This window comes from Solanum lycopersicum, chromosome 1 (assembly GCF_036512215.1).
Source record: "Solanum lycopersicum chromosome 1, SLM_r2.1".
Taxonomy (NCBI): domain Eukaryota; kingdom Viridiplantae; phylum Streptophyta; class Magnoliopsida; order Solanales; family Solanaceae; genus Solanum; species Solanum lycopersicum.
The window spans coordinates 59,551,012-59,571,247 of record NC_090800.1 but is presented as its reverse complement, the minus strand read 5'-3'; the positions used below and the strand labels follow the sequence as shown (position 1 = coordinate 59,571,247).

At 29.0% G+C, this 20,236-nt stretch overlaps 1 protein-coding gene across 1 annotated transcript; it reads left to right on the top strand.

The window, feature by feature from the left end:
* Positions 1-10,829: 10,829 nt before the first annotated feature.
* Positions 10,830-17,683, top strand: LOC104646718 (uncharacterized). The gene is made up of 5 exons (XM_010321036.4): positions 10,830-10,956; positions 12,953-14,267; positions 14,333-14,457; positions 15,357-15,392; positions 15,883-17,683. Exons 2-5 carry the CDS (start codon positions 14,115-14,117, stop codon positions 15,938-15,940), a joined length of 372 nt encoding a protein of 123 aa, XP_010319338.1. The 5' UTR covers positions 10,830-10,956; positions 12,953-14,114; the 3' UTR covers positions 15,941-17,683.
* The last annotated feature ends 2,553 nt before the right edge of the window (positions 17,684-20,236 follow it).

Here is a 20,236-nt window from a genome sequence, read left to right as displayed (position 1 = left end):
ATATATACATATATACATATGTATGCATATATGTGTGTGTGTATATATATATATATACATACATATATATATATATATACACACACATATATATATATGTATGTATGTATGTATGTATGTATGTATACATATGTATATATATACATACATATATGTATACATATGTATATATATATATACATGGCAAAAGTCATATGCGGCTACTCAAAGTTGTCCCGATTATTCATTTAGACACCTCAACTAGACGTACTACCTATTGAACATTTCAACCATTCCTAATATGAACCATTTCAACATTTTTTGTCTATGTGGCACATTGTTTGTAATCCACACCCTTTAGGCGCGTGAAAGAATTAAATTGGGCCTTCTTTTATTTTTGGAAAAAAACTATTATTTCTTCTTGATCTTCTTTGACACTCTTCCTCCATCACACCACATTTTACTACTATCACCGCCGTTACACACCCCTTTTTCTTCCTCTTAATTTCTCCTTATACTTAACTTAAACTTTTTGTTTAGCTCGATTATTGTTATATTTTCGGCCCCATTGTCATCCATATTAGGATTGGTTGCACCACCATTCCACTATTATTACCTTCATTTTCTTTCATGTTTAATTTGTAAAGGATTTAAGTTTGGAGTTTGTATCTTTGCTGTTAATTTAATAATTTGGTGTTAAATTGATGTCTCGTTGTTCGAATTTATTGGAGGATTTTTCTATCAATTATATACTTTGCTCAAATTTTTATTGAAGTTTTTAATTTGTTGTAAATGTGTTGTTTTGACTTTAAATTGATGTATATTTGCCTAATGTAAGGATGTTTCTTCATCCAAAAAAATTAATCGATTATGAAACATAAAAAAATTAAAATAATTCCATTTTTTGGACAATGACAAATGAAACATATAAATTTTTCGGAGAGATTTTTTTCCCCATCTTTCTCTACCTAAAAAACGAGATGAAGTAAAAAGTTATAATTAATAAAAAAGATGATGAAAAAAAAATTGCCGGGTTGAAGATGGAACTGTACAAGGATGGGATGGTCGCCATTAGTAGAGTTAGAGGGAAATGTATGTTTTGGATTCTAGTTGAAGGCAGGGAAGTGGGTGTTTAAGTTTTAGTTTTTTTTCATTTTTTTACTTTAAAATATTTTTTTATTTTTATTTTTACTTTATAATATAATGTTTAAATAATTTTTTGGATTAAAAAATAACACATTTCATTATTTAATTGGTCAAATTGACATGTCAGCGCGAGTGTATTTCACACATCCTCTATTTTTTGTTTATTCTCAAAAAATGTTCAACTGGTTCGAATTCAGAATGGAAGAAGTGTTCAATAGGTAGTACGTCTAGTTGAGGTGTCTAAATGAATAATCAGGAAAAGTTTGAGTGGCCGCATATGACCTACACCTATATACATATATGTATATACATATGTATACATACATACATACATACATATATATATATATATACACACACAACACACACATATATATATATACATACATATATATATAATATATATGTACATATATATATATATATATATATATATATACACACACACACACATAGAGAAATTAGTAACAAAGAGAGAATATTGGAGAGAAAAGAGCGAGTAATTTAGAAGTACTTGGACAACTAAAAAATGGAATGGAAATAAAACCGTAAGAGTGCCTTCCAAAAAGCATAAAGTTATTCTTTACACAATGATACAATAAACACGAAAATCAGAAGCTAAAAATATAGAGTTATCCAATGATATGGTGATGATTTTTGAATTTATTAGATAATTTACTATATTAGATTCAAAATTTTATCTGCAAATGGAGTTGAGAGTATTATGTATGTGTCAATACCAACATCAAGGACCACAAGTAACGTGAGAGGCATTGGAGTAGTCAACTGCAAATACCATATAAAAGTGATAGTCCTCATCGATGGTTGTAAAAATGAAGGACACAATATATATTGAATAAGTTGAAAATAGAAAATCAACATGATTGACGAACTTTATCAACATATTGAAACAATACTTTCCAAGAATTCAAAAGTCAGTGAATGAACTTTGATTTAAAGTTAAAAGAAGCCTAAGAGGGAAAGAAAAATTTTCATATTCACAGGGGCAACTATGAACTCCAAATGCAAAGTCTATTGTACTAAAGTTAAAATTTGCATAAAGCTTGTAAATGATTGTGATATTGTATGCCATAATTGTGATATTGTTTTCCATGATTGTAAGTTTTTTCTCGAAAGACTTCACACCATAAAGAGATTCTATATCTTGTATGTAGTTTTCAATCTTTTCTAAAGAGATGCATTATCTCTCTAGATTAAGTCCAATAATGTGTCAATACGACCATAATGAACAAAAAAAGATACTTATTTTGTGGCTCTTAGTAGATTTAACTAATCACAACAACCTTCTATATCTTAATCCCCATCTGTAAGCATCTAATGAAAAAGCGAATGAAGTTTTTGTTCTCCATAGGTATTTAGTACTCACTTTCTAGATGACCAAACCTTGTAGATTAATACCAATGCAACCATTATTTAAGTACATGAAGTGATGTACAATCTAGAATAAATATGAACAAATATAGAAAAGAGAAGCTCACTGAGGCATGATCATCAAGTGCATATCGTTCTGGAACATTGAGAATAAAGTATTTCACTGTACCTTAAACATACCATATCTCACACAAAGATGAAGAAACATGCTCTGAGTCTCACATTACTTTGTTTTGCTCCATTTTACAATGATCCATCAATACACATCCCCTCAAATTTTCTTGATATTTTCGATAATAATAACCCTACACTATATAAATCATGTAAATATCAAATGTATAAATGAAGAATTATATTTGTAGGGAAAAGAAATGAAGAAGTCTTTTACTTGGTTCGAAGATACTATTAAACACCTTTGTTGCACCAATTCTTAAATTAAGTTAACCATGAAATATAAATATTAACGGAAGAACACAAAATTTGTTGTACGTCTCATAAGATTGCACCTGAATAACTCATTCAAACATGAATATTCAAATTCATGGAAACAACCCAAAAAATAAACGACGATATACAGTTAACCAGAGTGCGATAACTAAACAAAGATTGCTTTAAAACCTAAAAAAACATAATTAAATAGCCAAGAAAACAATTCACCTTTGTTGGTGCCATGCTTTTCCAAGTAGCTTTCCATGGACCCTTGAAACTTTCTGCCCATCTCAGATAGACTTCGATTAATGAAGTAGAATGAAATTTGAGAACCATTAAAAAGAAAAAATTTATAGTTTTAGAGAGAGAAATTATGTGAAATTGGAAATCAATTGAAGAAAACAGTGTCACTAAGTGCTTGCTCTTGTTGAGTTGGAACAAGGCAACTCTAATGTGTTGCATATTAGACATGCGAATAAGTGTATCCTGAAATTTGGTATAGATGAATTTGCAATAATAACTGGAGTTAAAATCAAAGGCAATATCAATGATTTCCAATACCCAGAATAAACTCCCTGTATGCTATTCCAGAAGTTTTTTTCCAGTGCAGTGAATAGTGTTACCAAGAATAAACTAGTCCAATAGTTTAAGATGGGCAACTGGGAGAACGCTCAGGATGCATTCCAAATGTATATGTTGTTCTTTATTCATACATTCGTCTTAAATCTTCATAGTATAATTATATCTATTGTGAATTTTCTAATGGTTCCATATGGTAGATGTCGAGATTATCCTTGGGGTCAGCTTTCATTCTCAAAGTTCATCAGTTCACTTAGACAAGATTTTGATGTTATCAAAAAATTGTATCAATTATATGGACTGTCGTATGCACTAAACATATGGATATACGAATGTGTATCCCAGTTAAATTTTGAAATTGCTAATGAAAGAATGGAATGTCATCCCAAGAATGTGTAATAGGAGAAGTGTGTAAGGAAAAGTTTGAAATGCTTATGTCTAGCATTTTCCAAGAGGTAAAATTAAATCCTTTTTTACTGTGAAAATTAAATATTTCAAGTTTGTCTTATTAATATCATTATTTTATTTGTTGTGATACATTGTGTTATGTCTTAATCATTTTCTGTGTTGTGATACATTATGTCTTGTCTTAACATTTAAATATTTTGTGTTGTGATACATTCAAAATGCATGTTCAAACATTGTCCCAACAGCGGAGGAACTTGAAGCTTTTGACTTAGTGTGAAGTTGAACATGCTCCTCCTTCTTTACCACCCTTAGTACAACCAAATGACGAAGTTGATTTTGATGATTTCTCCACCAAAACACCTGAACAGTTACTGAGGAGATCTTCTAGAGTGTCTGGAACATCTTCTCCACCACCCCTAAAAAGAAGAAAAAAAGTGGTTAAACATAAAACAAAGGTTTCAGAAGCCAGTCAGTGTGATCAATCAATTGTGTCTACGACCCCGACTGCTGATGTACATGTTTTTATTCCAAACGTGCCTCCGACCACGGCTACTGATGTACATGGTCCTAAAGATTCTCAAAAAGTCAACTATATAATTCTAAATATTGAAGGGTTGAAAGATCATTTGAAAAATTACGTAAGTTAATTATTTTGATATATTTACCCATATGTAATTTATATTTATCCTAAATGTATTTATAATTCACGGTTGACAAGAAATTTAAGGATTTAGTTATATTGATAAATGAAAATCACTCCCACTTGATGCAATCTTGACGCAAGGAAAACATCAATGTTGAGATTGATTCAAGCACATTTCATTTTGAGAAACAAACATCTCCACAAATACGAATTTTGTGTGTGTGTGTGTGTGCGCGCGTGCGTGCGTGCGTGCGTGCGTGCGTGCGTGCGTGTGTGTGTGTGTGTGTGTGTGAGAAGTTTTAGTTTTAGCCTTTTGGTTTGAGTTTAAACGGTTTTTAATAGTGTGAATAATAGTTTAATTTTTAACACACAATTGATTTCTATTGACATAATTCGTGATGAGATTATCTATAATAAAGTAAATTTACGTAAGCGATGTTACATTAAGAACACCATTTACACAATGTTTTAATATAGCATCACTTACGTAAATTTACTTTATTAACAGATAATCTCATCACAAATTATGTCATAGAAAATTAATGGTCTGTTGAAAATTAAAAAATTATTCATAGTAATAAAGACCGTTTAAACTCAAACGAAAAGGCAAAAACTAAAACTTCACCTTTAAAGCTTTAGACAAAAAAACAAAAAAAAAACAAATGACAAGCAACACAAGCTAAAATTCAAATGGTGATATGACGATAAAATATGGTATATGCCTAAAAATCATGATACTAAGTTTGGTGACTATTCGGTTGATGGATGTCGTGAATTTGTGAAGAAGGGTGATGATGAAACTAAATGTCGTGGTCATCATGATGGTCATGTCATTTTAAGTACGAGTCGTAGATAGCTCTCGTAGGTGAGTCTCAACCTTAGTAAAAATTTTAAGGGTCAAAGTTATTTCTGCGGACTCTAGAAAAACCTACAAATTGTAAAACTGTTCCGTCAAAATATAGGTGAAATCATGGTCCTAGTACTTAGTCTACGATTGACTAATATGAACCGGAGAAAGATCTACAGCCTGTAGGTTGACTCGATAATTATTTTTAAAAGGCTTTTTCATTTTCTCCCTAATTGTTTTAAATCAAACTATGTCAGTTTTCCTTCTACCCTAAGCTCTAGTATAATGTTTCAAGCCCCAATTTTACCTTTTCTCTATCAATTCTCCTAAAATTTCCTAAACAACTCCCCAAATTCTCTCAAGGCTAAGAAAGAAGGAGAATAACTAGGGTTCCATTGAGGTCTTCAATTCTCTATCATTTTTTGCTTAAGGGATTAAGGTTTGTGGGTATTAATCCATGGAGTCCTTTCCTCCATGGGTCCCCAAGGTTTTCAAGTTATCCTTTCAATTTCAATTGATTTAAATTAGGATCTCAATTTAATATCATGCGTTCCATTCTATTATGATATATTATTGTCAATTAAGTCTTCTAATGCATAACTCTATGTTAATTCATAATGTTTAGTTGAAATTATGTTGACCCATGTATGATTCATGATTTTTTATTAAGAACTCATGATAAAGGTATGAACTATGAGTTGTGAATCTATGAAGACATGCATATTTTGATGAAGTTATTATAAATGATTTAATGATGCTTTTAAAGGAAAGTAAATGCTATAATGAAAAGTTTTCTCAAATGTTATTATGATCATGAATGTGAAAGGTATTTCTCAAAAAAGGATTCACATTAATGAAAGATTTTCATCCATCTTGAATTATGTTTAAGGATTTATTCTATGTTTTGACCTTGAAAGATGTTGAATGCTATTGGTGATTTACTTTCCAATGTTAAATTGATAATTGACTTTTACCTATTTCGTTGAGATTTATACTAAGCATCGAGAGAGCTTTGAAGTGGAAACTCAAATGGTATAGTTCCTAGTAGCAACCTCGAGTCCCAAACTACGTGCCCCTGCATGGTGTCTTAAATGACCTAATTAAAAGATTCACTTTAAAAAATGGTGATGTATATGGATTCTATCTTTGAAACTAGTTCCCCTTCTTTCGATATGAGGGATATATCAAATTTCAGGATATAGCTCTCATGGTCTTATTGTCGGCTAAACTAAAATCCCACAAATGACTATGCTTTTTAAGATTTCCTTATGTTCTTTATATTAATGTATTAGGCTATGTTTTATCATCTTCATGACATATCTTCTATAAAAGCTTTTAAATGTTTCATTGTGGTCATGCCTACACGTTTTAAGTCTTTTATGTTATCATGCCTATGTTTATGCATATTTTCTTCTGAAACTTAGTTCATTTCATGTACTAATACACACTACAACAAAAAAACCTCATATACCAACAAAAAGATTCGTTGTTAAATTGACCAAATTGGTTGGCAAATTGAGTTACCAATCAAATGTCAACTTATATTCATCTGTTGCTAAAAAGCTTGTCGGTAATATTACCAATCAATTTTAATTTGTTGGTAAACTTACCCAAAGATGTTACAAAAAAAACCTCATATACCAATCAAAATCAGTTGGTAAACACCCAAAGATGTTACAAAATTTTGAAACATGACCCATAAATTTCTGTTGGTAAATTTACCAACTAATTTTTGGTTAATAAATCGTTAGTACCTTTACTAACAAATTAAAAAGAAGTTGGTAAATTTTTTTCTTCATTTTTCGATTCATACATCGGTAATTGGTTGGTAATTTTAGTAACAAAAAATTTGTGTTGATACTTTACCAATAAATTTTAAATATTTTTTAATTATTTTTTATTTACAGCAGGTGTTCGGTACCCACATTGGAGCCCGACTAAATCTGGATTCACACCGGAAAGTCCCACGTTGGGCAGTAAAGCACTCCCTAACAAAAATGATATGTACCTAGACGGAATCGAACCTGAAACTCTTGGTTAAGGATGCAGCTTGCAAGGGTACTTACCACTACACTACAACCCTTGTTGGTAGTAAACTTTAAATACGTTAGTATGATTATTTATTTTTCTAATATGATTGTTAGTTTATTGGTAATGTATCATTCATGTTCAATGTTAGGTTAGTAATTGATTGTCAATATGTTCAAAATATGATGAACTGAATTATTATTTATTACTAAAATATATATTAATTTATTGCATTTAAAAATCTAAAAACACAAATATAAATCTAAAAATATTAATCAATTTTATAAATCATATTTGAATGTAACCATTCAAAATCTATGATAACAAGTTAAATTAGTCTCAACATGACACATATCATTATATCATAAAATTTAATTTGAGCACGTTTACCAAAAATATTGACCGAATCTAAATTTTGGCAAAAAGTTAAAAGTTAAAACACCTAACAACACAAACAAAAAATGGAAGCTTCAAAACATGAAACAACCAGCTTAGTAGATATAAAAATTACCTTTAGAAGCTAATCGCACTAACAGAATTTTCATCAGAGCACGTTTAAAAAAAATATACTAAGCAAAATGAAATTTTTGCCAAAAGTTAAAAGTTGAATCATCTAACGGTATAAATTGAATATGAAAACCTCAAAATTCGAACCATCCATCCTATAAATCAGAAAATGACCTTCTAGAGCTAACTGAGCTGACAAAATTCAAATTTGAGCATGTTTCCCAAAAAAATTTGACCTAATTCAAACTTTAGCCAATAGTTAAAAGTTAAAACTCTTAAGGACACAAATTGAAAATAAAAGTCTCAAAACTCGAACCAACCATTCAATAAGATCAAAACTGAACTTATGTGGCTAACTGCGCTAATAAAATTTCAATTCGAGTACGATTATCAAAAATATTGACTAAAGTAATATTTTGGCCAAAACTTAAAACCTTAAATCCCTAACGACATAAACTAAAAACGGAAGCCTCAACACCCAAACCCTCTATCTTATTACATCAAATATGACTTTTCCCATTTAACTGCATTCACAAAATTCTTATCTGGGCACGTTATTAAATATATTGACAAAAATTAATTTTTTGCCAAAATTTATATGTTAAAACACCTAACGGAACAAAGTAAAAATGAAAGCCTCAAAACCCAAACCAACCATCCTACTAGATAAAAAAATGATCTTCGGAGTTAATTACACTGACAAAATTCTCATCTGAACACGTTCACAAAAATATTGACCAAAGTCAAAAACTGGCCTAAACATAAAATTTAAAATACATAATGGCACAAACAAAAAATGAAAGTCTCAAAACATGAATCAACCTTCCCGTTAGATAAAAAACAACCTTTTAAAGCTAATGACACTAACGGAGTTTTAATCTAAGCACGTTTACCAAAAATATTAAACAAAGTCAAATTTTGATTAAAAGTTAAAAGTTAAATTGCTTAATGATACAAACTAAATATTAAAGCATCAACAATAGACACTGATTTACAAAAAAAAATTAACTTCAATTGGTAAATTTACTAACTATTAAAATATAAGTTAGTAATTAATAATTTACCAATAAATTGTATTAGAGTTGGTAATAGTTACTACTCAACTAAACATTCATATGTAATATTATCAACTAATAATTAATATGCTAGTAAATTTTACCAATGGATTAGTGATCGGTTGGTATATTACCAACTATTTTAATGATGTTATTAATTTATCAACTACAATCTTTATTCGTCGGCAAAATTTTCAACTAATTTGATATTGGTTGGCATGTTACCAACAAATTACATTTCGTTACTAATTACTAACACATTTATATTTGGTTGGTAAATTTAGCAACACAATCTTGTCGTTAGTAAATGTTTGGTTAGTAATTCATTGATAATATGTTACTAAATTATATAAATAATTTTTCTCATATTTATCAACCGATATATAATTCGTTGGTAATATTATCAACAAAGGTGTTCGTTAGTAATATTTCTATTGGTAATCCATTGATAGAATGTTGCTAAATTTCGCGCCATTTATTCCCGCCCTATTTACCAACTAAAATACTTAGTTAGTAAGATTTATGTTGATTAAAAATATATTGATAACTTGTTAGTAGAATACTAACCAACTTAAGTTGTTAGTAAAATTTGTTGGCAATTTGAGGTTTTTTTGTAGTGACATACTTGTGCCTACATTATCTCATGAATGTAGGTCCGAAGTTCCTATTTCGCACACTCATGGCTAGACATCGATTAGGTACTTCATGTGATTGGTAAGTGGTGTGAGGCCAAAAACAATGTACTTTATTTGTGGGAGTAAATTGATGTAAAGTTAAAGAAGTTTGGAGCTAAAACGAATTAAAGAAGGAAGTGAGGAGGAAAATCAAGCAGATATCTTAATGGATTTAATTCAATATAATCTATATATATAGAAAAGGAGAGGAGATAGCGCCTACATGTCATCACCACAAAAAAGCATTATTTTAAAAATTAAAAAATAATATGATTGTAAATTTTAAAAAATAAAATAAAAATTATATTTAAAAAAAAGTGATTTTTTTTTATAAAACTATATAAATTTAAAAGAAGAATAAAGTAAGGAAAAGAGAAAAGATTTTTTACTCATCTTGAAATATATTCAAGATCCATAGCTCTTTCACAAATCTTGTTTACAACGAAGGAAAACCCGTTTATTTATAGGGGAAATCTTATTTGGTCACCAAATAGGATTTCTAACCATGTCTTACAAGACTCCACACAATTAGACATTCACTATAATATAAGTATCTTTATATATATATATATATATATATATATATATATATATATATATCCAGGACTTTCTTATTTATAGAAAAATAATTGTAAAATAAAAAATAATAATAATATTTTGAAATAGTTAAAAAAATAAAACTAAAAGAAAATTAAAAACTGCAAAACTTGGGAAAACACGGTAAAAAAATTGAAACCAACTGTCAAAATAACAGTATAATAATAATAATAATAATAATAATAATGATAATAATAATATTTAAATATAGTTAAAAAATAAAATTAAAAACTGCAAACTTACAAAAAAAATTGTAAAACACGGTAAAAATAATATACATTAATAATATATTAATATTAATAATAATACTATATTTAACTAACACATAAAATTCAAATAAGCAGTTTTAAAACTTCCTAGGAATATTTTACATTCCTACTTATATACAAACTCTAAAAACTAATTAATAAAATATTAATTATTAATTAATTAAAAAACGAGATAGAAATTCAAAACTATTTCAAAAAGTAAGTGACAATTTTTCAAAATTAAAATATATAAACCTAATAAAGTTGAGTTCATGTAACTTCCATTTTTCTTGTCACTTCTATATATTGGTTTTCTCTGAAACTAAAAACTTCATTAGACAAGTTGTTCACAAAATAGATTATACAAATTTTCCTCCTTAAGGAGATTTTGTTTCTTCTTTCTACAAGATCATCATCGAATCAGGTAATTACTTTTTTATATATCTTATATTTCAATTGTTTTTATATCATGATTTGATATTAACATAATTATGATAAGAGAGTAGGAAGAAAATGTGGCATATCATGGTTTGATATCGACGTGATCTTCGATTTTCAAAATTCTCAAGTAGGTTGAAAGTTAAATTATGTTGATATCAAAGTGAATAGTGTTGTTTAGAAGAAAGTGCCTCACAAGTTCTACCATTAATGTAATGGTCATTTTGAAATGTTACCAAATACGTTATTGGTGTTAAAAGTCATCAAGCAGGATCGTACTAGTGCAATTTGCAATACAATAATTAATTTAAGTATAATTATGACCTATGAACTTTCTTTCGTATTTATCTTCATTTCATTGTAGATGATTTATGAAAAGAGGAAAAATCGATCATTTATTGTTAATTGCAATTGTAATTTATGTCATTATCATTAAGATTTGCAATGAAATAATTCATTTAAACATAATTTATGACTTATGAATTATCTTTTGTATTCATGAGATATGTAATTCAATCATTATCATATTTTATTTTTATTTTTATTATTTTATGAATATTAAAACAAATCCACAATAAGAAATTTACCTGTAAGTTTTTTTTGGTTATGAGATTTATCAAAAAATTGAATCTTATTATATTGATTTAAAATATTTATTAAAAGTATGAAATATTCAAATTTGGATGTGTTTGTTAGTGTTGAAGTCGTCAAGCAAGATCGTAATTCGTAACAGTACAATTTGCAATAAAATAATTAATTTAAGCAAAATTATGACTTATGAATTTTCTTTCGTATTTTTCGTAACAGTCATTTATTATTTATTGCAATTTTGATTTATGTCATTAGCATAGCAATTTGCAATGAAATAATCCATTTAAGTAAAATTTATGACTTATGAATTCTCTTTTATTCAGGAGATAGGTAATTCAGTCATTATCATAATTTACTTTTATTTTTATTATGTTTTATGAATATTAAGACGACTCCACAATAAGAAATTTATATGTAAATCTTTTAATATGAGATTTATCATAAAATTGAATCATCATTATATTGATTTAAAATTATTTTTTTAAATATGAATTATTCAAAATTGGATATCTACTTAAAAGAAAAAAATACTTTTAAATTTTAAATCAAAAGAAGTACAAGAAGATAAAATCAGAAAATGAACGATAAATATGGGGCTATAATAACTATTTCATGCATGATGAAGTGTTTCAAAATATAATTTTATATTTAATTAATAAAACTATTTTAAAATTAGAAATTAAAAATTAAAATTAAAATTATTTTAAAGGTAATTTACATACATGACAAAAAGTGATATGTTCCATTTCATTTTCATATACCTAATATGATATTTGATTGTATCAAAAAATAAAAAAATTACAAATAATTGAAATACTTTTTACTTCTAAACAAAAAAAATGATTAAGATAAAAGCATAAAAGTTACAAAAAGAAAAATGTTAACTAACTATTTTCAAATACATGGCTAACGATGGTCTTCTTTAAAAAATTAAAATCTAATGTTAAGTATTCTAAATCTAAAAATCTTTATAAATGAAAAGGATATTTTTCGATTCCAAAAAAAGAAGATGATAAAATCAGAAAATAAACAAAAAAATATATTAACTAACTAAGTATCAATATGGATTCTTCTTCCATGTATTTTTGTCTTTTTCTTTTTGTAATATTTGTAGGCCTAAAATTTAGGAATTTATGTTTATTTAAAAATAATAGTGTTTGGCCTTACTTTATTTTATGTTATATGTAATATATAATTAAATAAAAATAATTGTGTACTTAATTCTTTTAATGTATAATTTATGACATTTTATTTTTAAGGCTGAACCCATCGGTAACTCGTTAAACTTGACACTAACTTTCACTTAGCCAGTTTAAGTAAGTCTTTATTCATTTTAAACTCCTAAAGTGGGTTTTGATTGTATCATTTTGACATATTTTTTATATTTTCAGGTTTAGCTTGGGCGCGTTGGACAAACACTTTTTACGTGAAGAAATAAATGAATCTATATGTGACACGTGAATTTATTTTTATTTTTTAAAAAAACTTCATTTTCTAACCTGGGTCCCACCCCTTTCTTTATTTTCTTTACATGTCTTCTTCTTCTAAAACTCCACCACGAACAGAAACAGGGAAAAAGTACAATTTGTATTTTCTCTTATCACATGTCACTATAGTTGCAAAGAAAGACACAAATCTCCTTTGAAATATACATCTTTATCGTAATTGCTAAGGATATTAATTATAAATTCGAAAATTAATTATCTGATATGCAACTTTACATAATTATTTATTTGATTTTCTAGTGAATATACAAACATTATGGGAAGAAAAAAATTAGATTGAGATTAAAACGAAGTAAAATTTCAGGGAAATGCTTCTATTTTGAAACTGTAATCATTTTTTTGTTTTGATGTTCAATAGGTCTGCACGCTTAAGAGAAAATGATTAGTAATAAGCGATTATTATCTAACAAAAAACTATGGATGAAAAATTAAATGTGAGATCACAAAAAAAAAAATTGGTTCTCAAGAATGAGGCAGAAATTAAGTAATACACTAACCTAAAAAAAATTGTATGATGGTGAAAAGTGGAAGAGAAAGCATGAGAAAGAAGAACAAAAAATAAATAAATTCAAGAGGGTGGTGAAAAGAGAGAGGAAAGTGAGGAAGAAGACGAAAAAAAATTCTTAAAAAAACTTTTCAAACGCGCTCAGAATTCGTACAACACACCTATATTGCTGAGTCAGCGAAAAGTGTCCTAATGACACAATAAAAGCCTATTACAAGTGTTCAAAATAAATAAAATCTATTTAAGGTGTTTAAATGAAAGTTAATGTAATGTTTAAGGGGCTATCGATAAATTCCCTCTATTTTTAATATCAAAGTAAGATATTTGTGACATAGAGATGGTTTCATTCGAATATCACTAATTGTTACAGGGATATAATATTATTTCAATTAAAACATAATTCATAGTAGTAGTCCAAACATGTAAAAACATGTAAAAACATATAAAGTATTTGCTTGTGGTTGAATCAAACTAAAATAAACAAAAAGTTAAAAATTCGGGTAATGCACGGGAACATATACTAGTAATCGTTCTTAATAAGTGATGGTCCTTCCATCCAACCAAAACAATGAAAAGTCATCTGGCTATTTCTGTCAATTGTCTTTTCTGCATCAATTCTATGGCGTCTTCCATTGTTATCCACCATCTCCATCTGCTCTCTCCTCTTCTTCTCTTCTCCATCATAGTTGTGTCCAGGTGAACATAATTTTCACATGATTCTACAATATTGCATAAACCTTAACGCCTCCTTTGACGTGCAGCACCGCCACACGTCAAATTCGGCCGACCAGCAAACAATGTCATCTTCGCACCTCGGTTCTCCTCTCCTCTTCGCTCGCTCTCAATTTTGCACGCTGGTGGAGTCTGCCGCTGCTTCCTATATCAGGTGAGTGTCTTCCACACAAATTTCACGGGTGTTTATTTGATTTTGATTCCCTAACTCGGCATCTGCCATTTGATTTTGCAATGCTTCTGTTATTTGCTTGCCCGCGAGGCCTCTTTGAATTTTCGTTTCAACTTGACTTTGGGCTTCTCTATATTTTTAAGCCTTTCTTGACTCATGCATTTTTGTATTTTTGCGCTTTATCACATATCGACAATCATCATGTGTAAGATTCTAACTTGAACATTTACTGAGCCTTCAATTTTTCCTATAATTTTCTCATTCAGCTTTTAAAAGAAGACAATTTTCTCTCTACAAAACAATAGATTTTGTTGAAATTTATATAATATAGTGTGTAATAAAATTATTCTCTGAGCCTTTCCATAGCTAAGGTAACAATTCACTTTGATTTTGTTAACTTCATCAAACTTTCTCTGCAAATTTCTATTGCTACCCGACAATCCACATTTCACTGAAAGATTGTCAGCCTGCAACTCTTCAATAGTTTTGAAGAAGCAAATCTGAAAATCAATCATGCCATGGTATCTCAAAGATAACATTTTTATTCGATTCATAGAATTGACAATAATGTTAATTAATAAACTCATCAAGTAATATAGAGATTTCAGTTATGCAAATCTTTCTGGTATGAAGTAGTTGCGAGAACACAAGGATTAACAAGTACTCTAAAAATGTGATACTGTATTTTTGCCCTCATTTCATATCCATATGTAATAGAATTATTATGAGTCCGAATTAAAATATAGTGGACTTTTTAAAACCTTTACCCTATTGAAAGACTACCTAAAGCACACAATAACACTAGATATGTTGTTTTCAACTTATATGAATAAGTGTGCAACCTATTTAATGTTTTTGTATTTCTTCTACTTTCTTTGCAGTGAGTGCAACTACTGCTCCACACAAGGGACATGCAGGTCAGTGTGTACTGGGAGAAACCTACTCTTTTTCAAAATACAACAAGATAAGTTTGAACAAGATGTTTTGATCTAACCTTCATTCCTTGGCACATGATTCACCATTCTAAGTTGAAAACCGAGAATACAATGGCTTTAATCGTGTTACATATAAGCTAATCCTTTTTTATAGTAATCAAAATAAGTCCATTCAAGAGGCAAATGTTATTTATCAGTGTGTTATTCGTCAAGTTGATAAACCATCTGTTTTCAATGGTTAATCTGCTCCTTGATCATCATAGCTCTTGTCTTTACTATGTGCCCATAGATGACCATGATAAGTATTGGGAAATAATACACAGCAAATTTTTCACACATCATTGCTAAATTTGTGAGTTTGTAGATTGAACCACAAAACCAATGAATACATTTTAATCTCATGTAGAAACAATAAAAACACTTTCTCTGGAGAAAATTTATGCTTAATACATCTTCACTTGCATCTTTGCAGGGTTACCAGTGTTAGGAGTTTATTCAATGCAACAAATGTTACACTTTGTACATTTTAAAACAATACGCTACAATCCTTTTTTGCCGCTCATTTCCAAAATGGTCGTTCCCAAACGAAATACCTCCTGCAGACTAATCAAGATGCATACTCAACTCAATCACTAAACTGCCCGCTTTAATTATGAGCATAATATATTGTAATAACCTTTTCGGTAGTTTTGTTTTTGTGCCCGGGCATTCTTTACTAGTATGTAATGTATATGGTGCTAGATTGCATATTGCAACGTGCTAATTGCGAATCAGCTAATGGGAAATCTAATTCCGTTTGATTGAGTTTCTAATTTAATTTAGACTCAATTACTTTACTTAGGGTTGCTTACTCTATAAATAGTTAATAAAAATAATTATTTTGGAGGAGACTGAGGTTTTTTTATTCTTCTTGATTTCTTAGAGAGTAGTAGCTAAAGCTTTTATTTTGGGGTAGTAGCTACAAATGGATTTATTAAAGACTTGTTGAATTAACTTTTAGTTGTTATTATAAGTTACTTTTATGTTCTTATTTTAGTATTTAATGCTTGATCACTATAAGAAAAATATATTGTCTAATTTTAAATCGAGAGAGGAGAGGTTAGATACATCAGAGTATATAAAGAGCCTGATCGACTCATTAAGTTGAGATGATTTGTATTCAAGAGTAATGTCCAGACGAACAACTCGCTTGGTTATTAAACAGGATGAAATATAAATGCTTGTCAGTTAGTCTATTTCTTCCTACTCAACGATGTAGTTAGATAGTTAACTGGGGTCGATGACTAGATGTCTTAACCCAACTCGTACAATTAACCCTGTAAATCAGTAACTTGAGGACTAAAATTAATTCTAAGACAATATTATGATACATGAAATTCAATACATGTTGCAGCCCTGGGATTTTCTAAACTATAGCAAGTAATTATATAATTTTATTTCTACATTTTTTTTGGCATTCTTAAAAAAACAATTAGACTTGTATAATTTAGTAAAAAATAGTTAATTGACAAGTCCTTTGGGATTGATAATCTGGTTCTTTTAAGATTCATTGTATTACTTGCGCGATCACATACACATGAACTTAGAAATTAACTAATCTTATAGGTTTACTTTTCTTTTTATTTATTAATTTACTTTTTATAAAAAGAATTCAACAATTATTTTTTTTCTATTTTTGAATTATTTCGTACTCTTATTGATATGTATGGTTGAGATAAATCCTGATTGAGTGATGCAAGTCTTTCATGTCATATATGTGGCCGTTAGTATATTTACTGGAATGTTTGTCCAAGAACTTATTCCCTTCCCTCAAATCCCTATTATAATTCTTCTGTTATTTGTGATGTTGGTAGGGGCGATAAAGCAGAGAATGCAAAACAATAGGCGCTTCAATGTACATACATGTTGAACAAGATTAATTCAAAAATCACTGGACAAATATTTGAATGAACAGAAGGGTACAAAGAAATCATCGAATTAGAATATAAGCTTGATGTTCTTCAATCAAAAATTACAATCCAAGCTGAATTATAAGAGGTTGGTGCCCAACAAGGAGAGAGTTATGGAGAATAAGAATAATGAGTCAATATTGGATATATGAACGAATTCAACTTCTAAAGATTGAAGAGTCTACCCATCTGATTAAAGAAAAAAATAAGCTCACATAAGAAATTGATCAATTTGGCTTAGATATTCATGACTTAGAGGCTCACTTGAACAAAAAGATTGACGAGTCTAAAGCCCAATTATCGATTGTTGTGTATTATGACCAACTAGTGGAGCAAAAAGAGGAATTTTAATCATTCAACTACACCTTATTCCTTAATATTGAGGTTGAGAAAGAGTACAAAAGTGAGAATGTTGTAAATAATGTTGCTTTGGAGTTTAGGCATTTTGAATCTCATGTAAAACACTTTTGTATACAATCTAAACTAATGGATGAGTGTATTGATGAGGAACAAAGCTCACATATCCTAAAGTTTTTTAGTCCATGTAGACAAAACGGCACTCCTCACTGAAGGGAAAAAAAGTGCAAGATACAACATATATTACTTGATTTCTTTATCTTTATACTGACACCCCTTGAGAGGCGCAGAAAATTTGATGTAAAGTCAGAGGTGAAATGCATAAGTTCAAAGTGGAAAGAAAAGTGGTAAATTTATTTGAGTCCTGTCGCGACGTTAAATTAAGCGTTTATTAGAGGCAACCCAATTTATAGTGTAACTTCTTAGTTTTTATTTTTTTAGCGTCATTTTTTGTGTTGTTTTTACAGATTTTAGAGAATTCTGAGTATCCAACATTTGGACTAAGAAGCATGTTTGAGCTTAAGTGTGGGGTTACGATCTTTGATGAAAATTGAGAGAACATGCTACTAGCTAGACCTAAAGGCCTCAGGAAGTTTTTTAACCATTGGTTCAAATGTTATTTGATGCTTTGGGGACATAACGTGTTTTTAAGTGAGAGGTGGAGGAATGAATTCCTGAATTCATAATTTTTACTGGTTTATTGCGTCCTTTTTGTACAATGGGTTCCTCACATTTTGTTTCTTGTTTTTTTTTCGAGGATAGTCCCTTTGAATCGAGTGTCTTTTTTTAGGAATAAATAATTATTTTTTTATATTTTTTTTGAGAGAAAAAAGACCCTTTTGAGTGTTGTGATACTTGCTATTTAGGTCTAATTTGTTTTTGTAAAACTTTCTTGTGAATGCTTGATAAAACAATGCAGACTCTTTGACATCTAAGCTCATAATGGTGACCTTGTATATAACTTATTTCATATTGTAGTTTCTTATTATCATGTCCTTAGAAGCGCAATTGATCCATCTTGATAGATACTTATTCCATGTGTGGCGAGATTTTGTTTATTTCATGTTTTTTATCTTAGTCTAGAACTTAACCTGCATATTATTGAAACGAAATAAAAGTGTTGTTTTGTTCATGAGGTGATAATAGGCTTTCTTTGATTTGTATGGTAATTTTACCCTTTTCACTAGTGATTAATAGGATTATATCACTAGTTAGCCTTTTTAAGCATGTAGTCTTTAGTTGGTAGCCATATTTTTTCGTTGACTATTTTGTTGAATCCCTAGTTTTTGAACATTAATTCCTTGAACATTATAGCATAGACTTATTTTGTATTTAAATGTGAGAATAAGGGATAGTTGAGGTTATCAATGGTAACTACAAAGTGCTTAATAATCCTCTTTGAAAGAATGTGATGTGAAAAAAAAAGAGATGAACAAAAGAAGTTATTTTGATGTTGGCCCTGGTCCTTACAAGGACATCGTGCACCTTTAACGCATGAAATAATTGCAAAGTGCTTAAGGAAGTGTAAGTCACTATTATATAATTTTCCTACCCGTTTCTTAGCCTACATTATAAACCGTTAAAGTCCGATTTGATTCTATTCAAGTATGCTTAAATTAGTGGAGATGTACATAATGGGCAAACATGTGGTTCTTTGTGCATACATGTTAATTTTCTCTGTGAGTGTAAGAGTTATTCTTGATGTGAAGTCCTTAATTTATATTCAATTTTTGAATTGAGTGTGTGGACTATTTATTTTTTACAACACTTGTTTCATGATAGATAAGTGATTTTATTAGCTTTATTTGAATTTGAAGTCTCTCCTTGAGGTTAGGAGGTGAGAGGTTTATTATTTATTTGGATGTCTTGCATAATGATTGAGAATCGTACTTTATGTTTTCAAATTAAGTGTGGGTGCTGATATGAGGCCAGAAATATATATTTTTAATTATTATTTTTCTCACATTTAACATTTTTATTTATCCTTTTTGAATATTAATTTTATATATAGTTCTAAATAATATATTTTATTTGTAGGAATAAAATAGTGTAAAAATTAAAAAAATTTAGAGCTAAAATGAATTAAAGACGTAAGATTAAAGAAAAAAAATCAAGGAGCCACGTTAATGAATTAAATTTAATATAATAATATATAATATATATGGTACAAAGATTGCATATTGCAATTTGCTAACTGCGAATCAGCTAATGGAATGGTGCCACGAGGCAATCTGTGAAGGCAGTAGCCAATTAATTAAAGGCGCAGAATTAAGGCGGTTGGACAAATCATGCGTACAACTGGGAAATCTAATTCCTTTTGGTTTTGAGTTCCTAATCTGTATTAGATTCAATTATTTTACTTAGAATTGCTTACTCTATAAATAGTTTATAAAACTAATTTTTGGAGGAAAAGAGGTGAAGATCAATAATAGGAAGTAGAAAGTTGTCCACTTTTTAAAGGTTTTTTTCTTCTTTTTGTTTTCTAAGAGATTAGTAGATAAAATCTCTAGGCAGGGGTGG